Source organism: Pezoporus wallicus, unplaced genomic scaffold (genome assembly GCF_028554395.1).
Source record: "Pezoporus wallicus isolate ANWC-B61680 ecotype Strahan unplaced genomic scaffold, APGP_CSIRO_Pwel_v1 contig_8721, whole genome shotgun sequence".
Taxonomy (NCBI): domain Eukaryota; kingdom Metazoa; phylum Chordata; class Aves; order Psittaciformes; family Psittacidae; genus Pezoporus; species Pezoporus wallicus.
Window position 1 is genome coordinate 1,689,010 of NW_026635692.1, and position 25,800 is coordinate 1,714,809.

Genomic DNA, 25,800 nt, shown 5'->3' on the forward strand with positions numbered 1-25,800 from the left:
TCATTTTATTATAATCCTTAAATTCTCAGTGTTTCTTAATGCAGGCCAAATCAAAACTACTGAGCTCTGCCTAGGCTGACTCTCAGTACCTGCAGAGAGAAGTCTGTCCACCACGGCACTTCTTCATCCATTTCTTTCTGCTATGGAGCTCCACTTGTAAGAGATGCCACAGAATCCTAAATCATAACAGTTAGGGTTGGAAAGGACCTTAAGATCATCCAGTTCCAACCCCTCTTTTTGCCTCAGTGAAACTTGATCTTGACTGGTTATGCTCAAACTTGTTTCAAATTGATTGTAATGGACAGACCCTAAATATTCCTTCCTTCTATTGTGTTTGAACTTTTCAGTGGTTGTGCTTGGAGGAAGCTTCTGGTCAACAGGAGAGTGCATTTCTGCTGGGTTCTTTGCCTATATCTGATTTATTAAGGAATACTGCTTTCCTACACTGGGGAAAAGAATAACCAAAGCAACCCCCTCCCACAAAAAACCCCAAATATGAGCAAATCCTCTTGCTCTGAAAGCAATTCCTGCTGCACTTCGGTAAGGCAAAAAGGAGAGTTAAAACTGAATGCAACCAAATGAACTACCAACAAGCTGACCCTAAGGCAGAAGCTCTCAAAATGTTGTCACTCTTCATTTTAACACAGCTCTGGTAATCAGTTTAAACTGCACCCACTCATTGTGCAAGCTTAAAAGAAAGGGGGGGGGGACGACACCTAGCTAGCTACAGCAATTAGGTTCAAAATCATCCCTACCTGCAAGCACATGAACTGTGAACGATGGGCAAAGTTCAACACTTTAAACCATTTCTAACTCAAGGCAAAGGTGTGCCAGACCTTACCCTAACACCAGTTAGGGCTCCTATGCCCAAGGAGCATCGCTGCAGTGCGCAGGTAGCACACTGCCTTCACATGACAAGTGTTATGTCCCCCAGTACCTCTACTAGTTCAGTGGGCTGGTCACACACAGAAGCTAGTACTGTAAGTAGACTTACAACTCCTGAAGGGTCCAAAGGTACAAGTGAACTTGGAGAAACCAGCCACACCATTGCAGCAAATCTGCCCTTCCCGAGCTCCTTCAAGTACTTCTCTCACCAACCATCCGCGTATCCATGACAGTCTCTCTCCACTGCACCCACTTTCCAGCCCAGTAATCCCCAAAGCCTCCTTGCTGCAGCCCTGAAAAACAAGTCAGCAAGCAAAAGAACTGAGGGAAACCAGAACTGCAGTTCTCCTCCCCCAGTGCAGGTGATTCTCATCTCTATGCCATTTACATTTGTGCATTAAAGTTCCTTGCTAACACATCGATCCACTGAAACAGGATCTGGTTCTGCCCTTTCCCTGCACCTTCTGGTGACTCCTTCCCTTACACCGTAACCCAGTTAGGGCAGAAACGGAGGCTGTAAAAGCCAGTCACCACTGCTGGCACACAGGTGCAGGGCTTGGAGCATGGGAGGACCCTTGCTGCATTTCTGCAACACGCACGGTCAGCAACCAACAAGGCAGCAAGAGATGGTCAAGTTCATGCACTTTTCAAGAGCCCTCAATACAGGAAGCAAGATGGACTGAGCTCCAAGACAGCACTGGCTGTATCTATGAGCAAGGCACACAACACTAAGCACAGAAGTATTATCCAGTGGACCAAAAAACCCATGTAAATTCTTCAGTGAAAAGGAAGAAACCAGAGGATGTCCACTTCTGCTACAAGGCGGGCAACTACAGCCATCAGCATTCAGTTATGGAGGTCTAAAGAAGTAAAGCTCTTTCAAAATGCTTCTGGACATGATACTTCAGGTTTGGGTTGGTTTTCATGGCTTAAATGATTGTAACAGTCTAAATTAGGGATACCGGATGTGAATCCATCAAGACATTCTCCAACCACTTCTATTTAGATTAGCATCATTTTTCTCACCCCCCAGTTGAAGTGTGCAGTTCACCCTGCAGTTAGGTCCCCACACGGCAGAATGCTGAAGCTTTTACACTGCCTAGCTTGAACTGTGGTTCATGGCACAGAGGAAACTGTGTAAGGAAATCACAAAAGACATCCTGGTAAGAACCATGGTTCAAATCACCCCGAACAAGAAGGGAATTGCTAGTAACTGTTCCCACCGAAGAGGATGTGCAAGCAGAAACACTTCAGACAGGACTCACAGCCTCCTCTTGTACCTCTCCATGCTCAAATAGATGTCAAACACAGAAAATCTGGAAGCTATGCAGCAGTGTTCTAGCAGCAGCACAAGAAACTCTCTTCTCACAGGAATCTATCATTTCACCACTGTGAAGACTTGACTGGAAGCGTGCACTGCTGTGCTGCGTCTGAAGTCATGCAAGGAGCTGGTTATTCCTCAGCTCATACTTCCTCCCACAGCGTATCTGGGTGACAATGAAGCTGGTCAGCCCAAGTAGAAGTTATTAGAGAGCAATCTACATACTTTCTTCCCCAACTGGATGGTTATTTTAAGGAGAAACACCAACAACCCCCAGCCAACACCCTCTGCAGCAGGCTAAGTTACACTGAAGACATTCCGATAGGCAAACCATGGGCAGAGAGGGTACAAAGGAGGGAAAAACAGAGCAGCTGTGTGAGAGCAACAAGAAAAAAAATCACAAAAACAACTTAAAATGACTTTATTTTTTTAAGTATATTAGCACAATATTTACAAAATTGTTTCATGATTCATAAATAAAAACATTTTCTTGGGTAAAGACTATAGAGCTATAGATATTTAAAATGTCTATATATTTATATATACACACGTACACTCACGAATGGAAGCATACAGTTATGAACAACTTTGGTCTGAAAATACTGGTGGGAAAAGGCTGGGTGTTATCAGTGACTTCTTAAACGCTCACTTGTACATCTGTACCCACGTGAAATCCAGAGCAGAGCCCTTAGCACAACAACAGGACAGTGGGTTTCTCCCATTTGTGGGGCAATTGCTCCTGCAGCCTGTACCCAGCCATCGAGCTCCTCCTGTTTCAGTAACGCTTAGTAACAGCTCGGCCTCATCCCACCATGACACAAACAGGTTGTAGCGCAGTCTGCTTTACAGAAGTTAACATAAAGCTATTATACACAATGGTTTTTATAAGGCAGAATACCACAATATAATTCCAGTTGGTTTGGTTTTTATTCCTCAACTGCTCAACTTTCAGCTCGCCAGAGGAAATCACTAGTTATAAAGAGGGAGCTCTGCATGGTACTTAATCAGGTCAATTCTGATACTGAATTGTTAATGGAGAGTAATCTCCCTTTCTTTAGGTAGTGATTGCTGTGATTATGGAAAAGTCTGTATCAAGATTCATACACAGGAGCTCAAATCTTAGATGAATACTCCCACTGACAGACTTAAAGTCATGAAAGCAAAGTGTAAATCATACACGCTTCTTAACATTTTATCACATTAACAACCCTCTTCACTGTGGCCAATTCCACTGACCTGAGCAAGGGCTGGACCATGGGCTGCTTTAAGCTGTTCACTCCTGCAGCCCTAGCAAGAGGGCTGTTCATGAGAGTCAGTGTTGTACAACCAGATACCTCAATTTTATTCTGTTGGATTCCTGATACAGGGTGTCTGCACCCAGATTGGAGCTCAATATGCAGAGACCAGAACCCCTGCAACACGCACCCAAACGTGGATATGAACCTTAGCTCGTAACATCCACATCCAGAGGTGCCAAATTACTCAAAGACATGGATTTTTTTTTCACATGACTGTTTGGTAAGAGCTTTCCAAACCAAGTTTTTAATTGTTAGGAGGAGAAAACTGTGTGTGCCTTTGAAAGATATTCCCTTAGTACGAAAAGGAGACAGCGTCAAGATTTCTACAAAGTATACATGAAGCCCAAGAGAAGCCAACTGCATTGGAACAGCTCTGAAAACAGTTATAAAACGTGGTAAAATCTCATGGAATGTGCAAGTCCTAGAAAAAAAAAATGTTTTTTTAACTGTACCACTTACATATATACAGAAACTGAGCCTCCTCGCTTCTCATCAGCTCCTCCTACTTACTTTCTATTTTATCTATTTGTGATATAACGGCAGCATCACAAACTTGGGTCAGAAATGAAATAGCTCCTGGTTTCCAAAACAAGATTTTAAAACTCTTGTCAAATATACACTAAATAGGACAACTCCTATTTTTATGAAGCATCCATGACTTTTACAAATTCACTGAGTTAAGAAAGCCTGAAGTTGCTTCCAGTACCACACACCACACGACATGAACACACACAAGAACCACATTCAGCATGAAAATTACTAGCTGCTGTGCTCCATAATCCCAGTGCTGAATTAGGCTCCAACAGCTGAGCAGTTTCTCATCAAAGAATACAGAAGAGGCACAGAGAACTCTCTCACTGGACTAAAATATTGGCCACCAGAGCACACACGACTACTGTCCATAGAGAGGAACACTACTGTTTTGTGGAATCAGGAGAACCCAGTTACTAACTTAAGGAGAGCTGGGAGTAAACTTTGTACTGATGGAACTTTGTGTATAAGCATTTATTTTTTTAATATAAAAGTCTTGCTGAATGTCAGAAAAAAGATGTATTTGTACAGTCTTGATTTCCTGCTTGTATCATAGACGTATGACCATACCTTGCCCATGCACACAAATAAGGAAAACAATAGTCTAAATGGTATTGCAATCTGTGGGCCGAGCAGGCCCATTATCAAAGCAGTGACTAATGATAGCTTTTGAAAATAATACCACTAAGGATTCCTGCAGGGAGACCCTGCAGTGGGCAAACAGTGCTTTTCATATGCTCACCCTCAAACATCCCACGTATACCATAACAAAAGAAAGAAAGATCACGTGTGGGCAAACACACATGTTCCTTGCTACAGCTGCTGTGACTATAAAATGACCTCATTTATATCAAAAGCACTTTTGCCACACATGCAAAACAACTAGTTTCCTGAATTTCTTCTCGTTGAGTAGTGCATCTTCAAGGCCACGGTGTATCAACAACGGTGTACTTTTCATATATCACATTGCTCTGCAGTTCTGTGAATTAAAGAAAGACAGAAAGATTGTCTGGGAAGGGCAGCAACATTTTGTGCTTCCAGCTTACAAAATGACCTATTTCTATCTCAAACTCCGAAAGCACACTCAGCGCTGATGCTGAATGGCACTAAGAGTAAGCGATGTTTCAGCCTCTCGACAACAGAAAGAGCGGATGCTGTCCTGGAGCTCCGACTCACGACCTGGAATCAGCTGTAGCAGCTTCCAGATTTAGCTGTCTGACCCATCCTGTCTTCACTCCTAACGCTGGTTCGCTTTCACACACTATTTTCTGTGTTAGTGTGCTTCAGCATCTGACCCATCTCCACCCTCAGTGTGTGTGTGTGTGTGTGAGCTTTCAAGGGAAGGTTAACAAAGCAGGTAGAGCTCAGCTCAGAAGGCTCTTGCCTCCAGCCTGCGAGTCAGAGCCCATGCCCCTCATCTGCAAAACCTTCTGTTGTTTTTAGGAGCCATCTTTCAGGGCACAAAAAGCAGATTTCTAACCCCACCCTAAAGGTCAAAATGAAATGGAAAATTAGTGATTCCTGGGCTTTTGGAAGCTCCACCTCAGCACTACAAGAAGAGGCATGTTTCTATAAGACTAAACGAGACCTAAGAAGAAACAGTCAACTTACTTAAAACTGGATCTCCAAGCAAAACTCTGCCTTGTTCTTCAGCATGTGCTAACTGTACTGATCCCACACTTATCTCTCTTCTGGTCAGTTTTCAATGCAATAGACTGGCAAATACCTATTTGCTTCCTGATCCCAAGCCAGTGCCTAGAAAAACAAGCAGGACCTACCTCCCACTCCCCATTGCACTAAGTGGTATACATTTATCAACACATTTAGGAGAAACTGCAAAAGTGCTTGCATCCCTATTGGTTTAGAAAATAATACGATGGTGTATTTGGAAGAATCACATAGAAACATAAACCCATGCTATTTGTAGGGAAGCCTGTTTTAAAACATCAACTAATGCACCTTTTCCCAATTAGGTCTAACTCGTACCTCATTTATTGTCACATCGTCAATTCATGCCTTCCAGAAGTGGCATGATATAAAAATACATCAAGCAAATTAACACTCTGAAGTACAGATTCAGAGTGACTTTACTCCTGACAAGCAAAACTTCATAACTTGACGCAGGAGGACTATGCTAAGGGTCTAGGGATACCTCATGACAAGCTTAGTTTCCAGGAAGAAACCCAAATACCAACAGCATCAACAAGTGCTCTTTTATCCTACTCCCATGAAAAAGAAATACAGCTTCTGAATAGAAAAGAATCAATAAAAGACTTTTATTTTTTAAACCTGAGCATCTAATCTAGAATACAAGATCTTCAATGAGAGCAATGTGGCCAGGCAAATTCTGCTACTCTTTGATGGCTATGAGCTGCAGGAAGCAAGAAACTTTGCAAACCTGGCTACCCAATTTAGGTGCCAGCTTGGAAACCTGGGGCCAAGTTAACACAGTCCCTCTCATTTCATGGAGTATTATAAATGAGGAGTCTACCTGTAGTACATGTTGCAATCTTACAGGCCATTAGAAAAATCAAAAAGGCCTAATCCCAGCATTAAGGACAGTTTAAATCAGAAGAAAGCTTAAGTTAGGCCAGGACACTGAAATAATACATCTCTGATTACTGTGCTTGGTAGATCTTTAAACATACAGAATATCCAATGGGCAGAAGTCACAGTGCTCCATTAGAAGATCAGAATGCAGGTTTCTCAAACAGAAACTGAAGTTATTTAAGCTGTTCTTAAATTTTAATCAAGATGCTTAAGCTCTGTTTGTTTTTAAACACTTCCTATCTGACCCTAAAACAAATAATAAAATTGAGTGAAATCTGATTGTAATACAATCTAACAAAATCCAGAGAATGTAGATAACATCTAAAGGGGGAAGGGGTAGAGAAAGCCTACTTTCAACCCCCTTTCCTGTGAACTTCCATGGGAGATCGCCAATTAAATACACAGAGAAGCCTTAGTTACATTAACATCAACAAAGACCACCACCAAAACAAAACCCAAGCACAACCCACCACCAAGGAAACAGACCATCCATCTTAAATACTTAAAGCATACAAACTATTTGCCTTTCCCACATTTGATCACAAACATACTATTTAATAGTTCTGACTCATCCTCTTCACTGCTTAGAAACACACGCTCTTCCCCATGCGTAATACAGAAAATATGTATTCTTTCTTTTCAATGAAATATAAGCTGAATAAAAACAGTACCTGCACTGAACCCTGTCCTTCAAATGCTACCATATTAGTAGTACTGGTACAAACATCAAAAGCCCCACGTACATGTTAATGAAAACAAGGATCTGGAGATATACTTGGACTTACCATCATTCTAACATCACTCCTTTTGCATCTTTAAAAGCCAAGCAAATGGGTTAGTAATGAGCAAAACAGCAAGAAATGCTTCATAATTAATATTCAGATTAATTATAAAATTCAGGTTAGCACTTGCTACTACTCAGCATGCCAATTAGTGAACAGAATAGCAAAAAGAAAAAAGCTAAATAACATTCAGTCTATTTCCCCATATTAATTTCCCCAATCTTAAGCACTATCAGAGTTTCCCAACACCATGCTGGAGTTTCCCCAACCCAAAGCAGTATGAAAAGAACAGAGTGACAAGGATAAATTTTGCTATGATCATAAGCATTCCACCAAGATAAATGCTTATGAAGAAGAATTAACATCAACTTTCAAGACCTGTGCCTCTTTTCCACTTAGAAGTCGAACTTCTTGCAAAGCAAAGCGGATGGACATAATATCCTGGTATTAGACTGGGCCTAAAGCAGTCAAACAATGCCACTGGCTAGCAAGCACAGCAGCGTTAGAACAGGGAGTCTGGAGCTGCAGGCATAATTTTATCAGGAGATCAAACTCTCACTAACACACGCAAGCACATTAGTTGACATACCGATCTGCCATCTCAGTGCTGTTGTATTGAGAGCTACAATTATTTTGTGACCTTTTTCCATACTTAATCCCTTAATTAGAAGATAAGCCTTGAATATCACCTACCATTTAGTGGTTCTTCTACAGCTTTCTGCAAAACATTTAAAAATATATATATGTATAAAAAGCCTTCATGTTTACTTCTGGCTCGCCACAGTTAAATTACTCTAATTGACATATACAGTAAGTAGTGATTCTATGAAAACGAAGAAAGCTGGACGTTAATAAAATTCATGACTAGGCTTCTGAAAGACATTACATCAACCAGTAACTGCATTCTCCAGATTCACTTTTTCCCCCAGAATATGGTTTATCTCCGATGAAATACCTGTAGGTGGCAGCAAAACGCATGCAGATACTACTCGCAAGCTCTAACACCTAACTGATTTATCCTGTGAGGTGCTCCAAGGTTAGTACTAAAGCAGCATGACTAAAAGGAATAGTAGCCATGCAATCAAGGGAGTGTATTCCAACAGTGTTTCTCAAAAGGAAATACACCACGGTTGCGTGTTTAGTCTGGCAGACACCCATCAGAAACACCGCATGCAATCTACAGAAATGTTAAGGATTAAAAAACACCAGTAATGGGTTAAGATGGCAGACTGCAAAAGAGGCCCCTTTTCCCCCTCTCAGGCTCAATAGAAGATAAAGCAGTGTTTTGTGAGTGTGCCCCAGTGTCAAAATGAAGCACTTCACTGTTATTACGTCTTCCATAGTCTTTAGATTACACAGAATCAAAGTATACTTTCAAAATAACACCTATATACTGCCTCAAAGAATAGCAATATATGCTGAACAGCCCTTAATGCAAATGAGCCACATATTAAACCACCTCATTTTTCACTAGGTCCCCATAACTTCCAAAAGTTCATGGGCATGAATTATTGGCACCTGAATTCCTCCGTATCTGACCCTCTGCTATTTTCAGTGACTGAGATTTCCAATTACCACTAAGCTTTATAAACTTCTTTTGACTTCATTCTTGTCTCTGATTCAGAGGATAACACAGTATTCACTACCATGTAAGTTGTGCCTATTTCTTTACTTGTGAAATCCTTGCTGCAGCATAAAGAGATGAGCTCATGGAGAGAATGGAGTTCCGTGATGTTTCCATTTCAAAGCTTACTTACAACCAAAAACTAACTTTAAACAAAACGAATCTCCTCTTGCCCTGATTGCTTCCATTCTCAAGTAAGCACATGTACGTCATACAAAGGCAAGTGTTTTGGAAGAAGTGTATCTGTAATGCACTTCTTGGCTCATTCTTGTAACAGTTAACTTTGTGAACCTTTCCTTTTTCTCTACACACTTATATTCCTTTCATAAATAAGAGAGCAATCATCAGAAAACTGTTCCTTATAATTAAAATAGATGAGAAAAAGCAAAGGAGAGAAAGTAATACATCTCTGTTGTCCTATCTATCTGCATTCAGCTCTCCTCCCCACTGCTAGAAACCATCTTTCTTCGACAGCTGGGTCTCAGGCTCCAGACTGAAGAGGAGACCTGGAAATGTGCCTCAAATGATGGCTGCCAGCCAAGAAATGGAGTGACAGTGTTCGCCATGCTCCCCTGCTACAAGGAGATTTTACTGCTATTTCAGATGTGCCTCTTCACTTGCTTCTGCAGAACGCCAGCAATCAGGCAGTTCACATTCATGGATCACCAGAAAGCACTGCCTAAGCCTGTGAAAATTACTGCTTTAGGAACGATTACTCTAGAATTCAAAGCAACTGACTGAAAAGCCTTCTTTAACAAAGTGCTTTTCCATTTGTTCTGTGTTACCTAAAGACAGACATTCGGCTTTCAGACGGTCTCAGCAAATTAAGGGGCATTACAGGAAAATAAGATAAAAAGATCAAGACTGCAGCATCAATATAGCTGGGAATTCAATATTAAATAACACTGAATTAAAAATTAAAGGGTTCTGGTGTAAAAGACAATAGGAAAAAAACCCAAACCCTTAGTGTTTGTTATAGGCCACCTAGATGAAAAAAATTCAATGGTATTTTGCACTCAGCTTAATGAAAAGCATCTTCATTAAGGTGAGCAAAAGGTCTTTATAAATTCACGTGAAAGTGCATTGTAAAAGAACACCAAACTTCCCTTCACATCCACCACCTTTTTGTGACAGCCCTTGAAATTCCATTTGGGCACAACAGTCAGTGTAGCCGTTAGGTAAGGGTGGCAATTACAGTACTATAGACACACTCAATAGGGACAATGAAGACCACCAACTCACTCCACATTAGACATCTGTTACACAGCCAGAACTTTTGCTTGCTACCAACCTGGTCTGAATTCGAACTAGTGAAGAAAGGTTCAGTATCTCACTACAATCCCCTGAGCCATCTAGTCACCCCAAATTTATTAATTTTAAGCTTACCCCTGGACGAGGATGATCTTTCATTCTGGAACCTAAAATAATTACAGAAAAAGTGACCAGGCAAATGAGTAAATGTCAAGCAAATAACAGTATCTGATAGAGAAGCAACACTCAAACCCAAAGCTTCTGTTATCCACACTACTCAATATGATGACCTGCAAGTTCTTAAAGCCTCTGAGCACTCCCCTGCTTAGGAACTAAATAATCTTGTCACATACAGCCTGTGAGTTGTCTCACTCATCCATTCAGCTGTAAAAATGAATTATGTTACACACCGTTCTTTGTGATTATTTTGGTGTGCTGGGATCCACCCCAGCAGTCACATTTGACTTCTTCAGCCAGCATAATCAGAATACAAATGCAATATTAATGCAGAACATTAGCACAAAGTTGTACAGATGAGTACCCCAAAGTAAGTTGTTTGTATTGCTGTAAAAAGGTTTGCTTCAGGTCTCTCACATTTTTGACTCATCTTCATCTACCTCAGATACCAAATACCAGGCATTCTGCCTTAATTTCTTCTTCACTAGAAATCCTCCTTGTCTATCATTTTGGATCATGCTCAGACATGGTGTGCACATACTAAACCTGGAAGACTGCATAGCTCAGTGCAGACATAGGGACAGCACTGACTGCATACACATCAGCTTGTGTCTGGAAGCAATGTACCCTGAATTGCAAGGTTCTGTGTCCAATCTAATAAGGCTGTTTGAAGAGCCTTCATGCACAGCTTGAAACAAACAGTCCCTCTGCTCTCAGACCCAAGCTGTAAAGTCCACATAATGTTACGCTGTGGTGCGCCAGCACTCCAATCACACAGCATTACCATGGGTTTTGCCTATTTAGCAGGCATGACTGGCTTTTTTACCTTTAAATCTCTCACCTTTTTGATATCTGGTGAACAGACCAGTTTCTGAAACAAAGTGTTGCTATTCTTTGCTCCTGGCTTTTAACATTAAGCACAAGATAGACCAGGATTCACTAAAATGAAAGGTGTGCATTCAAATCACTCTTTTATTTTAACCTGCCTCTAACCAGTGGAAATCACTAGGCAGATTTTGCTTCTTCACATTTGTATTTTGATAAGCCTTTGTGTAGAATGGCTTATGGGGTGGTGCAGACAACTCCTGAAATCCATTTGCTCTCTCTCCGTTCTAAGCTTCAGCCAGCCAGCTGTGAAACTGCAGATATTAAACAGCAGCATCCATCCTACAGTTGAAACACTCTTCCTTAAGAAACCTGTCTGTGTTGATCTCAAAACAGTTTATTGTGATAAGCTGTAAATTTCTTTACTCAAAGACTGCCCACAGGCTTTATGAAACATAGCCAAACCATACAGGCAACTTTGCAGTAATTTATTGAACTAGGTAACTGTGAAATTGCACCTCATGTTCAAATAAATTGTGTCTACTTCTGAAAGTAAAACAGAAAAAAATTGTTCTTCTGAATATTTAGATGCTAAAAAAGAAAAATAAAAAAAATAATGCAGAATATTAGGTGCTACTTACCCATAATAAACACGTAAGCCAGACTAAGCAAATTTGCAATGGCCATAATAGCTAAGCCAGCAATCACAACAGACCCATGTAATGGAGGACAGGCTGTTAAAAACAGGGTAAAATAAACTATTATCTGACACAAGTAAAAGCACAAGCTTCTATTTGCACATGAAGTGAACACTAAAATAAATACACCTGATAAATGCAGACATGATTCATTTCTCTTTCAAAGCTATCCCAAAACTATTTCCCCATCTTCCTTTTTATGTATGTATTCTTTAACAATACAGAGGCATTCACTGATTCATCCTGCTTAGCTGTACTATTCTATTAGAGTTTAGCTATTCTACTGCCACTCACTGCAACTGACAACATTCTTCTGTTAATTTTATTTCAAATTTACATCTTCAATCCCACTTATTTTGAACTGTAACTACATTCAATTACAGAATACAAGACTGTTACTAATAAAACAGGATAAAAAATGGGAAGGGACCAGATTATGAGGGTAGTTCTGAGGCAAATCCACCACAGGTAACAGGGATGCTCCAAGTTTACAGGGGTACCACAGAGCAGGAGCAGGCTATTCAAACTAACCCTAGTTCTCCACAGAAACTCCTCATCCTCTGATCCTTGTTTCCAGTGGCTTGAAGTCATCTCAACTACCTGTGAGCTCCACCTAAGATGAGCTATTTCTACTGACATGTAAGGGTCACTGAGCTTAATTTCCAGAAATACAGGTACCATCTACCTTGCCTGACCTCTGAAAAGGTCACCCTGAAAAACCAGGAACACTTTCCATCTGAGAACATAGTAAAACCATTTTCCATTTCACATGACTCTAGAGGTTCACCAGAAATCTCCCATCAGCTTATTTTACTATTACATTTGACAACACTCAGGTGCCCCTTACAAATACTTCAGTGAATACTAAACAATAAGCACTGAACTCAAATCACAACCCCACCGAAATGTCACCCAGAACAGACAAATCTTTAGAAACCACTTCAAGGAGAAAGAGTGTTTAATAAATAAATTTTAGACCTCATAGCAGCCTTCCAGTATCTGAAGGGGGGCTATAGGGATGCTGGGGAGGGACTCTTCATTAGGGACTGTAGTGACAGGACAAGGGGTAACGGGTTAAAACTTAAACAGGAGAAGTTTAGACTGGATATAAGGAAGAAGTTCTTTACTGTGAGGGTGCTGAGGCACTGGAATGGGTTGCCCAAGGAAGCTGTGAATGCTCCATCCCTGGCAGTGCTCAAGGCCAGGTTGGACGAAGCCTTGGGTGAGATGGTTTAGTGTGAGGTGTCCCTGCCCAAGGCATGGGGGTTGGAACTGGATGATCTTAAGGTCCTTTCCAACCCTAACTGTTCTATGATTCTGTGAAATACCCAACCAAATCAATGGTTAAAATGAAGAACGTCTCTATGAAACAAAATCAGGGGGTTAAAGTTTTTCCAATGAGCATTAGTATGTATTCTACTACTAAACATACTACCAAGGATGCCTAGTCCTATGCTCACCCTTTTCTCTGTTGCAGGGTTTTTTCATGGGTAGAGGGGAAAGCAGGCAGAGAACAAAGGAGGAGGTAGAGGCAGGGAGAAGAGGTATCACTGTATGCAGTGTGTAATTTGTGTTCCTTCAAAACAGCAACTGGTTTTCAGCACTGAAACAGAATGACAGCCACAACCAGACTTAGAACAGTCTGAAGAATGCTTCCAAGTTTACTGCCTCTGCATCTGCCTCCTTAGGCTGTTTCAATGGTATTAGTTTCCTAGCAACTCAGTTATCAGTTGCAGAGATTAACAAGGGATTTCTGATTTATTCATTGAACATGAGAAAATCGTTCGAGTAGTTTAGTTTCTAAGTACCCCAGGCCTCAGTAAGAATAACAGCAATAAAGCTCAGTGGTGGTTTCAGGTGACTCTTCAGGGAATTAACTGTTGCACAATTAATTAACTGTTCTTTCCTGCTTTAAAAAGCAACTGCTCATAGAACACAGTCATGCTGGATGTGGTCGTACTAATGAAACCAATATACGTAATACTACTTTTAGGCTATTCTTCTTTCACCAGATAAAAGAGCGTTAGCACAGTAAACCTAAAGTACATTTACAGAAGTACCTCGCTAACACTCAATGGAGTGAAGCCATCTGCACAGCATTTTAGTGCTAAAGAAATCCCAGGTATAGGCAAAAGGAAAAAGACACTTTTACAGAATATAAATTGCTTACCTGAGACACACAGTGCAAAACCAACCACAGCAATTACATAGCCAAGAACGTGCAAACCTATCAGAGCAAATGCTGCTTGTGGTAGGCTATCAAAGACTGGGAAAGACAGAAGGAGAAAGAGAATTTTAACTTGGAAAGTTGAACTAAAGAGACACAAGAGACAGATCATTTCTATCAAGCTAGGAAACAGGTTCTCCTGAATTCCAAGCTCAGCCAGCCAGTGCAATAACAAAACTCACAAGTCACTGCAAGTCACTCGGGGCTTTTATATGTATACACAGACACATAAACATTTATGTCTATAGAAATAAGTTTATAAATAAACCACAAGCAGAAAAAACTAAACACATACAAACAACTTAATTGCTCATCCCAGCCCCAAGACCCAGGAAAGAAGAGCAGGAATCACTCGGATGTCCTACCCCAAATCTCATTTTACAAGCAGGTAACTTATACACTTCTTCCCTGAAGCATTTCAGCCAAACAAGTACAGGTTAAACATTTTGTTCTGAGATACTAGGAAGGTCAAGAATCCAGGATGCTATTGTAGCACCTATTTATGAAAATGAAAGCAGTATGCAGATCATGTGATGGAGAGAAAAGGCACTCAGGTTTAATATCAGTATATTCTTGAGCTAGTGAATAAATAAATGCTCACCGATTCCAAACATAACATATTGAAGCGGTACCAAAATCACAGCAGGGACTACAATCAGGCCAAGGCCAGCTTGATTCTGTGCAGTATAGCCATCTGCAAACATTTGTATGGAAATCAGTAAAACAAAAGTACTTGACTGGAATAAAGCACAAAGCACCAAAAGTAAATCATTAGGATCGAGTTTTTAGGGTGCAGAAAAAAAACGTCAGTGATGCACCAGAAGTCACCCCCCCAGCCCCTAATATTCACCCAAAGTAACAGGACAGAAAATAGAACTAAACTGGGTGTCCGTATCCCCCTGTGATTACCTGAGGGCCTGACATCCACAATGCTCATTCTGTTGTGTTCTGTAATTATTACCTTTTTGTTTTCAGTTTAAAACTAGTAGACAGCAAATAAGAAGTGGTATTAACTTCCCTACTACTGCGTGGAAGAGGTTCACTGGTGCTCTTATTCCCTTCAACTAGGAAGGCAATTTTAATGCACTTACCTTGGACAAAAAGAACAGTGCCTACAACAGCAGCAACTACGAAGGCGGCGACTGCTACAATAATGCCCGTTTTCTTCTGAGGTACAGTTTCATATTTTAATACTTGAAGACAAAACAGAGAGGAGAACAATTAGACACGCATAATTCTCTCACTAAAACACACAGATTTGATGATTAGGATTCTTATTCCACCCTTCTATAAAATCCAGGTGGTAAGTTATCACAGTAACTTTGGGACACAGCGCAGGTTAATCCAGGGAGATGCATCACTTATAAATAACGTTGCAGTGAATCTGTTACCCAGGTGAGTGTCAGACAGGGACTCAGAAATTACAGGTTTAATTCTCTTCCCTGTGACACTGTGCGAACTCAGCTGCATCACCTCTGTCCCCAAGGGAACAGGATTCCCATCTCACCAGAATACTTTGAAGATGAGCAGGTATAAGATGACCTACACGTTCAGATGCTGTAGACAAGACTACTTTTCAGTAAAAGTGCACTGCTAAACAGCAGCCATCTCAGAAATGGTTGATTCCAGTGGAGGGTTTCAAAGCAGCAGCACTTTAGTAGTCTTCAGAAAAGAAGGAACAGTACAAATACATCATCATAATAAACTGTATTCGTTTCTGCCTTATACTCTGCTAAAACAAAGACAAAAAAAGGCAGCTCTTGCTCCAAAAGCTTGAAAATTAATATACCACCAACTTGATATATGTTGAAATTGGTAATCACAAACAGCAAGCAAATAACTGTAGGAAATTTCAAGAAGAAAAACGTGGAGCATATCCAGAATTAGCAACCCACTTACATGGACTGGCATTTTAAAAACACATATTAGTTTTCAACCTCTGCTCACGGATGGACCCTTGAAGAGTCCCACTACATTTTCAGACATTCATGAAAAGGTAATAAAGGAATTATTATTGATATATGTGATACATGTGAATATGTGATTACTATAAATCACACTGGGTGCAATTTCTTTCCATTTCTTATGGCCTCAACTCCAAGCAGAATTTATCGTTTTAGAAGTCTACAAATTGGAAAAGGCTGAAAAAAAACCCTACATCAAAGGCTGATGTAACAAACTGCACCACAGGGAACCATCTGAAAAACTAGGCCATAAAGCACACTCTACACTGCACAGTGTTGGAGACTGGTATAAAGCACATCTGAGGGTGTCTTGACACTGATGGATGTATTGCCTCTGAAAACACTGAATAAAATAATTAATGGCCACGTTAAATTACAATTCAGCCCGTGCTAAAAGACCAGTGAACAATTTTATATTAAGAAAAGACCATCCTTCTCTAATACTGGTTTTATGACTGTAAAATGAAACATGCTTCTGTTTCTCATGATTCAATAATGTTATGGTGAACCAACAGTGAAATAAAGCTTCCTTATTCTAACCAATGACAGTAGATGTTATGAATTATACCTCACAAAAATTACACACATGCAAAAAAAGCTCACAGCTTCCAACAGTACTGGCAGCGGAAACACCACCTCATGGCAGACCAGCTCTAAACACAGACCCTTTAGGCTGCACGTCCTATCTTTGTCTATAAAGACATACAGCTGCTAAAAGCCTTAACCCCAGAAAACAACCCTTGACCTCCAAGCAAACAGAGCAGGCTGGTCCAGATCCCACTGCTTAGGGCTAGACCCCTTTACAACACAGAGCCTGCATCCACAATGGCATGACTGTGGCACGCTGAAGCCCCACGACCCATGTTTTTGAAGAGTTCATATTCTGAGTTCACAGGTCCCAAACTCTGCATATTCTATGTCAGACTAGCATTTTCACAGCTTGATGCCAGAAATGTATGCTATGTGTCCTGAACACGTAGCTCACTGTGAGCACAAGGCTCTCTGAAAAGGAAATGGAAGACTATGCAGCACAAAAGCCTGTAAGTAACACTGCTTATTAGGAACTACCTTGAGAACTGTATATAAGTTAACTCTCTCATGGTGTCAGGTGGTTCATGCCAAAACCAAGCCCCAAAATGACAGTAAATAACAGCAAGGATGATCAGGAGAGGATTCTAGAGCAAACCAAAAGCCAATATACCTGACAAAGCAGTCCTATACCTTTCTATTATCTGAAACAATTCTACCACACATCTTTCAGATGTAAGCACCATCTTTCATCTTACACAGATGCCTTTAGGTATACATGTAATTTTAAGATAAATCTTTAGGGCAAATCATTAATTGCAAAGAATTAAAGCAAAGAATTAAAGAGTCGATACTTACCAATAGCACTTAACTGAGCCGCACACAAAGTAATAACTAAGAATAGTAACGTTATGATGATAGCCCTTTCCATTAGAAGAAACCATGATCCTAGAGAACAAGCAAAGAGAAATGGTAGGAAGCAAACAAACACTGAGGTTGTTAGTCTTACCTTTATGGCTCTCTTCAGCTATGCTCTACATTGCCAACTAATACATACAGTATTGAGCAGTTAGAGTTATAACAGGCTAAGCAAGCTATGAGTTCTACCTATGTATTTTTCACTCTGATCTTGTTTGAGACAACCTATTTATTCTTTCTTTAGTTAGTTTCTTTTTTTCAGTACTTCTAGTTACCCTAACATTCTCTAAACTGGAGGTCTTAACCTCCTCTAGAGCAGAGGATATGTTTATGCTATTGTCCGGCAATACAAGCTAGTTAGCTTGTGGTACTACAAACAGCACGGTTGATCAGAAAAACAGTATATTCAGGCTAAGCAGGCAAGATATGAGAATTGATATCAAATGACAAGAAGATATTGATGCTTCCTCAGCTATTCTATTCTATCTCCAACTGCTGTAATGCCTGAAGAAACCCAGATGTGCAGTAAGGAATACAGGAGCTAACCTTAATGAGAAGGAAACATTGCTTTGTTAATGTTAGAAATTGCACACTTCTAGATGTGTGATTTTAGGTCCTCCCACCATCATCCATTAGCCTTTTTTCCCCCTGCATCTTGGATGCCTAAGGCTGTTCAGTCACTCGTGCTGTAAGACCATGTAAGCTACCTTCCAACATAAAATATCTCCACTGAACTAGAAAATGCAGCCGATTCTTGCATCTCTGCTCATAACTTCATTTAGACTCACTCAGTGGAATCCAAAGGCTTCATTTTTTACATTATATTTGCCATGGGTCCTCTGCCTGCACACCTGCTTCCAGAAATTTCTAGTCATCATGAAGGTCCATAACCCTTGCACTTATTCCATATTTAAAGGCTGTATCCGCAGCTCCAGAAACATGAAATTAAGCAGCAATCCCTCAACTTTCAATGCCAGTTAAACACCTTGAAGACAGTTTTCAATTCACAGATTCCCATCTTTCCCCTCTCCTCCTCCCGCAGGCGGTCACAGAAAAAGATACTGTGGTTACAACATACATGGAAGGCAACCACAGAATATTACTAAAGGCAGAGAAATGCAGGAATATCTGCAAACTTTCTTACAGCCAAAACAAGCCTAATTGAATGCACTGTTTAAAGGAAGCCCTTCTGCTTCTAACTTCAATGCACAAAAAAAGCAAACAGCTGTGAAGCCTGGTATGTGCTAGGACTTCAGCGTGCAACATGGAATCATGTATGGTCCAGTCTCAGAGTCTAAAAGCACTTATGGTATGGAAATGCTTGCAATACTGCTGGTACATGCAACATGCAAATAAGAGAAACAGCTGAACACATTTTTCTGGCAAAACATTTCCCTTACTCTGGTGTTTTATAGCAGTGAATTCCTAGGAAAAGTATTATTTTGAAAGCCAACATAAAGAAGTCAGTTCCAAAATAACAAGATGGACTTCTAGACAAGGAGAAGGCAGAAGAAGGAAAAGAAGAGACGAGGAAAAGGAGAAAGGAAAAAAATAAGTGAGAAAAGAGAAAATGAGAAAAACACAAGAAAAAAAGGAAACTTTATTGTCACTCTCCTGTGAAGATAACTGATGAGGAAAGGGCATGCCCAAAGACAAGGGCACTGGCACAGATAATCTTGCTCGCTCTGCTACCCACTTCCTAGGCGAATCCAAGAATTCTGTGAAGTGAGATGGAGAACGGTTGGCTCTTTTAAGACCGTCTTTGTGAAAGCAGCAATTGGAAGCTATTAGCAGTGGCAGCATGAATTTGTTGCTCAGGAACAAGAGAGTGAGGACTGGTACAGGATTTCTGCTCCTCACTAACCTTTTTCAAAACTCCCTTGCTACGCTTTCTTCTTTTAGCTTACCATCTCAAGAGTCTCTCTAGAGCAATGAGGAACAAAACCCCAAAACCGATGCACAAGAAGTTAAAGAGAGAACAAGCAACTGGTTTACTTCCACCTAAGCCTTCAAACGCAAGACTAAGTTCTGCATTCCCTAGCGTACACTTTCAAGCTTAACATGACCTTGCAACTATTAAATTCACCAACCACGTATCTCCTTTGATGCTGGGGTATTTTCCTCGCCGCAACTGACAACTAGAAAATGAAATTAGAAAAAAAACCACATCAGTTTCCTGCTTTGTACTCTTTATGCAGCTTTCAACATTCTAAACAAAGTGAAAATAAAACAGTAAAGCTTGCAAATGGGACCCAATTCTACTATGTCCTCAAGCACCATTTCCTCTTCTAGAGCTTAAAACTGAATAGCAAAACCAGTCCAATACGGTTGAGTAATGAAGAAGCTTTAAGAGAAGGGAGGAAGCTGCCTATACCTCTTCCCCTGTTTTGCAGTGTTGTAAGAACTGAATGATTTTGAAGCATCCTCACTCTCTCAGCGTCTGTGCCCCTCTCAATCCACTTCAGGATCATATTTGTTGCATATGGGTAAGACCCAACTGTGAATTACACAGATGTCTGCAGCAGGCCAGAAGTAACATCTCTCTGAGCTTTAAAAATAGTATAACTAATGCAAAAACTAACAGCAGGAATATCCTAGGGCAATTCTACAGTGCATGAGTAAGACTCCGCATCTATGCATTCAGTGCTTCTGAGCAGCCTTCCAGAAGCAAGGGGCAAGTCTCCTGAGCAGAACAGATAAACAGCACACATCTATACTCAGCGAAACCGTCACTGCTGCAGAACGCTAGGCAGACTGCACATATACAGCAGATCCCATTATTCAATAGCTGAGGAGCTAGAGCACATGGGCTGCGTCTGACAAAATAAGGTCAAACAGCTCCCTAAATGAGAAATTTATCACTTAGTCACCACTACTTTACACATTGCCTTCTGAAGATGACATTTAACGCTAGACACCCATTACAAGTTACTACCTAGTAGCAGCATCTTCAACCTCACTAGAAAACTGCCTATCTTCAGATCAAGTTTTCGAGTTCTTATATAGAATTCCTATTAGTTTTGCCTGTTAATTTTTCCAGCATCACTAAAGATTCCAAGAAGCAATTCTTCAAAGAAAAGACCTCTGCAGCCACTGTGATGGTCATATTCACATCAGTATTACAAAGATACTGAGACTATGTAAATGATCTTTAGATGTTATTACAGAATCAAAAAATGTGTTCAGATCTTTCCCCACAGAAGCACTGCCCTATAACTGAATACAAAATAACTCGTATTAGCATTCAAGTTAGAAGTCTTGGGTGGTACAGTTTTCCTATTTTCAAGTAATACATTGTCATAGTCATGATTTTTCTCTTGCCTGTAAGATTTCGCTTGGTTTCTCTCCCAACAGGTTCTAACACAATGGCAGGCAACTCACCTGAGTGGTTTCTAAGTTCAATTCTTGTTTCTCCTTCTCTGTTTGACTCTGTTACTTCACAGCTGTAATTTCCAACAGCTGCTTCTGCACTGCTAAGCATCAGAGAGGCAATACCTTTGGGTAAATCCGCCTGAGATACTAAGTCAGCTGATCGAAACTCGGGATCTCTGAAAAACTCCTGTTTTCTTCCATCAAAAGAAAAAATGATATTTCCTTGTTTTTTCCATGTCACAAACATGACATTTGTGTTGTTTTCCTTCAGGTTAGTCACATAGCAAGGTAAAATGACAGTTTTATTACAGTCAGTTCTTTGAACAACATCTGTCCCACTAAATATCAACTGGGCAGAACCTACAGAGAAACAAAAATGGACACATTCAGAATTATTCCTTAATATACAATAAAAGAAAGAAAGAAAAAATAATTACAACATGTGACTTGGGAAAAGGAGACAACCTCTCAAGGGAAACCACACAAAAAGAACCATCTTTTAAGGGAGTAACAGAAGGAGGAAAAAAAGGCATTAATTATATAATCACTCTAATTCTAGCACAGTCCCTCTATAAAGACTTAAGCCATTCTCACACCCATTTAATGTATAGATACCACAGCCTATCATAAACTAAAAAACAAGAACAAAAGAAAGAAAGAAAAAAGAAATAAAAGCTTTGGGTTGCCACTTACTCGGACACTTCCCCTAGAATGCCACAGGCAGGAATACTGCACTAAGGCCTGGCTTCTGCAAAGCACGCACATAACATTAACCACAGCTTGTCCCATTGATGGTCAAATGTTTGCTGATCCCACGGGTATGTAAAAAGGGAGGTCCAGGCATCAGCTCCACGCAAGCATCTTTTACAGTTCTTCAAGGGAAGAATTCTACTTATATGCTTCTGAGAAGGCTGGCAGGGCAGCTCAGTCAACAGAGGTTTGTCATTTGTTCCTTCTTGCCTCTGAAGGTGGAGCCAAATGCCCATAGGTTTAGATGGTTCCCTGCAAATTCTCTCTTTTCCTTTCTGACAGAGGAGGTGCACACACAATACCATGTATTAAATAAGATTATTACTGACTCAGTATTTGAGCATATAGACAATAGAACTGAAAACGGAGAATGTGTAACAATAAACGACCTCTATTATAAACCACTGCAAGCAATACTAATGCCACCATTCAAATGCAGGCAATGAAAACTCGCCACAACACAGGGCTAAGTTATCACTGCTGGTTGTTACCCTTTTTCTCCCACACTGCAGCAGAGTTCTGAAACAGCAGTACTGCCTGACCACTGTTTCAAGAAAGACCTCATTGTATGCCGAGATTTTACTGGAAATGAAGATCTTTCATCTGTTTTTAGGAATACTAAAAATGATAACATCGGTATTTAAATTGCACCCGGAACCAGAAGAGAGAGATTAATTAAACTAGCTTAACTGCAAAATATGAAGGCTTGGAATCTTTTCCACATTCTTCCTCACTTACGTGAAATTGTAACTTGGTTTTATAGCTGTCCTGATAGTCATCGTTCCCCAGAGTCATGGTGGCATTAAACATGCAAAACACTTGACTATATCCAACTGATAAACCCAAATATGGGCAAAGATAAGTGCTGTAAAACAAGACCACAACCGCTAATACCGTAAGCACACACACTTACAAACTGGAGTATTTCCAGTGACTTCAGAGGAGACACTGGCATTCACAGGTATAAACCAGCTCAGCAGCGTGGCAGGTATTTGTTGACTAAATTCAGTTATGGAAACGGGAGAAAGGGAAAAACCAGTAAAACCCAGTACAAGTTGTGTCACTATTTGCAGCAGCCACAGAGTCTCAGATCAAATGTAAAAACCACTGATCTTTGAAACACCGCTTTAGTATTCTCACATGGGTCACTGGATTACTACTGAATATCAAAAGCTTATAATAAACCGGCTCTACGCATATTATGCATGACAGCACTTTTGCAATGAAGGAGGAATTATTCTCTGGTTTATTTGCTGCGTTGCACTATTTTAACTGTACCTTGAAAAAATGAAAGTAACAAAAGCAGAACGAAGGCAAACTGTAGCCAAACCTCAGACGATGCCCTAATAAAAAAACATATGCACACAGTTAAAAGCTGTAGTGCTTCAACAGTTCCTGGGGGGGAAATCACATCTGTTTTATTTTAATGCTATTTCACAATAAACGGTTTATGAGCGTGGGGTTGTTAGGTTTTGTGTTTTGTTTGGATTTGGAGGGTTTTTTCTACCATAGAGCTAGCACATTTATATTTCATAGAAGAATCCATTCACTGCTGGCTCCATTTCATTGAGAAAGGTGCTTCGCAACTAAAGGAAGCAACTACGCTTCCAAACATTTACTAAAGCAAATAAAACCCAGCCATTTTGAAGGAATTAAAACCAATCTACCACAATTTACTCCCTCGTATTAGCACAGAATGGCAGGGGGCTGGTAAATTACCGATTCCACCACTTTGCTGTTGTGTAGTCCATGAGAGCTGGCATGTTTTTGCCTGAAGCCTATTAAGCACGCATATAAACTGCTCCACCAGCAGAGTGCTGGGGAAATAACGAGCAGGCTGCAGACGGGCACCGACAGAAGCCGCACACGATGTGCGCATCAGTCCTCTTCAAATATGACTGCTTCAGTGGAAGAGGCTGCATAGCTGCTATCCCCCTAAAGGGAACTTGACAACTTCGCTATAGATGGTACCGTCACTACAAGCTTCAGCCGTTTTTTCTCACGGGATGAGGAAGTCATCAGAAGAACCCTTTGGCAACAGTTCCCAAATCATGCAGGACTACTAGCCCCAAACTTTTCATGGTTTATCTATCAGCTTTGTCTCATTAAAGTGACCATTTTAAAAGAGCCTTATACTAAGCAGTTTGGGAGAGGCTATTCCTGAAGAACACTGAGTTGTGAAGCTGCCATTGAAAGGCTCTTTCAAATGATACACGCAGGGCAAATCTGGGGATACTGCACATTATGTCAACACTGGCTAAACCCGGCCTGATGGTCACCTGCATTTCCCACTGACCACAAAACATGCAACAGCACTCAGCATTTAAGCCAGTCTACTGCTAATTCAGGAACCCAGCCATGAATTTGAATGTCAGCTTTAAACACAGGGGGTTTGCCAGTAAAGAGCACATCCAGCATCTGCACCTCAATGAAAACGCTATGGGTTTGGGGTTTTAACTTCCCCTCCTCCCAACGAGTTTCTTCTTGAGGCACATTAAACATAAGTCAGGTTGCGAGCTGTCATTTACACATCAGTGGCACGCAAGCTTCGAGATGTTATTTACACATCAGTAGCACCCAAACTTTTAAGATCGAGGAATGCCGTCAACCCGATACAAATCACTTTGATCATCGTTGGTTCTTTACGCACACCGAGCTAAGCTGCCCTAGCGCTACCGGGCACAAGACGAGGAGCTCTGCGCTGCTCTCTCGTCTCCCCCGCACTTTCAGCAAGAAGCAACGCATTCCCAAAACCGGGAGAACGAGGGAAGCGGCAAGGGCTGGAGGGAGCCCCCCTTCACCCCCAGCATAGAAAGCCACAGCTAATCCGCCCGCAGCCACACGCGCCTGCCGCCACGGTCGCTGCTCGACGGTGACCACGGACAACCGGAGCCTCCCGGTACCCCGGCAGCAGGGCGGGCAGGCGACGCTCCGCTTCCTCCGCGGGACCGGCCGCCCCACGCCCCGTTCCGCCGCCGCCAGGATGCACCCGCCCCTCCGCTTCCCTCCTGCCCAACGACTGCGCGGACCGGGGGAGGCGGCTCCGCTCTCCCGCCCGCACAACCCTCCCCACCTCGGCCCCGGGGCCTTGCCGGGGCGCCGGCACCAGAACCCGGCGGGGGAGTACGGGGGTGCCTCAGGCCCCGGTACCGAGGGCCCAGCTTCAGAGGTGGGACGAGGAGGAGGAAGGGAGAGGGAGGACGAGGAGGACTCACCGGCGCCCACGGCGCTGAGCAGCACCCAAGCAGGCAGCAGCCACATGGCGGAGCGGCGGCGCGGCCAGGCAGCCCCTCGGCCTCCGGAGCTGGTCGCCGCAACGGGCGGGCGGGCGGCTCCCCGCACGGGGCGGGGCGTACGCGTGAGGAGGCGGTGTCCCCCGCCGCTGATTGGCTGCGGCCGCTGGAGCGGAGGCTGGCGACGCGAGCCCCTGCTGGGCGCCCCCGCAGCGCGGTGATGAGGTGAGGGGCTCTCGGCTCCACCGGTGGGAGCTGCTCCGCTTGTGTCCGTCGCCCCGGGAGAGGAGAGCAGCCCGCGGTAGCGGCGCCCGCAACGCTGTGCCCTTGCCCGTTAACTCGTTATGAGGACGTGTTTCCCATGGCCGCTTGAGCTCCGCGGTCATGGCGGCTCGTTTGTTTCCCCCTCCGAGTGCCGAGGCCGTGCGTTGAGTAACGGCTGGATAAGATGGCTGACTAACGAGGCGGGAGGAAGGGGCGGCGGGCGCTTTCGGTTTCGGTGCGTTTGTCGTTAAACACTTGACACGGCCCTTACCGGTAAAAGCCAGGGGGGAGAACGGACGCGGTTCTCGTCGTTACGACCCCGGTGTAAAACCTGCCCCGGCCAGCGGCACGTTTGCTGCCGGCTCCCCACAGCTCCCCTCAACGGCCAACCGGTGCCGGGCCCCACGAAGAGTCTCTGAAGATGGTGCAAAACACTGAATGAGGAGCTTGTAAATGATCCGTTATTGCCCTGCAATTAAAAGCGAGGAGAGATGCGCTCTTCACCTCCTTCCTCCGTGTGCAGTAACACACAGCTGGCTATTTCAGGAGCCGTTCGACAAACGTTGTTTTCCTCCAGAAGCAGCCCTCTTTAGAACGTTTTT

General features: G+C 42.1%; 1 protein-coding gene across 9 annotated transcripts; it reads right to left on the bottom strand.

Moving 5' to 3' along the window:
* Window positions 1-4,841: 4,841 nt before the first annotated feature.
* Window positions 4,842-25,042, bottom strand: CD47 (CD47 molecule). Of its 9 annotated transcripts, none has more exons than XR_008970652.1 (12): window positions 24,917-25,014; window positions 20,961-21,311; window positions 19,670-19,717; window positions 17,520-17,609; window positions 15,261-15,362; window positions 14,771-14,863; window positions 14,113-14,208; window positions 11,886-11,978; window positions 10,378-10,409; window positions 8,061-8,190; window positions 7,371-7,398; window positions 4,842-5,014 (listed from the first exon to the last, which is right to left on the bottom strand). XR_008970652.1 is itself a non-coding variant. In XM_057397327.1 (12 exons), the coding sequence occupies exons 1-11, from the start codon at window positions 24,960-24,962 to the stop codon at window positions 7,373-7,375; spliced, it is 1,002 nt and encodes a 333-aa protein (XP_057253310.1). In that variant the 5' UTR covers window positions 24,963-25,013; the 3' UTR covers window positions 4,842-5,014; window positions 7,371-7,372. The 9 variants fall into 9 exon arrangements, 7 of the variants coding, with proteins under 7 accessions (XP_057253310.1, XP_057253309.1, XP_057253315.1 ...); XM_057397327.1 differs by having other exon boundaries at window positions 8,061-8,085; window positions 24,917-25,013; XR_008970653.1 differs by lacking the exon at window positions 7,371-7,398.
* Between the last annotated feature and the right edge of the window lie 758 nt (window positions 25,043-25,800).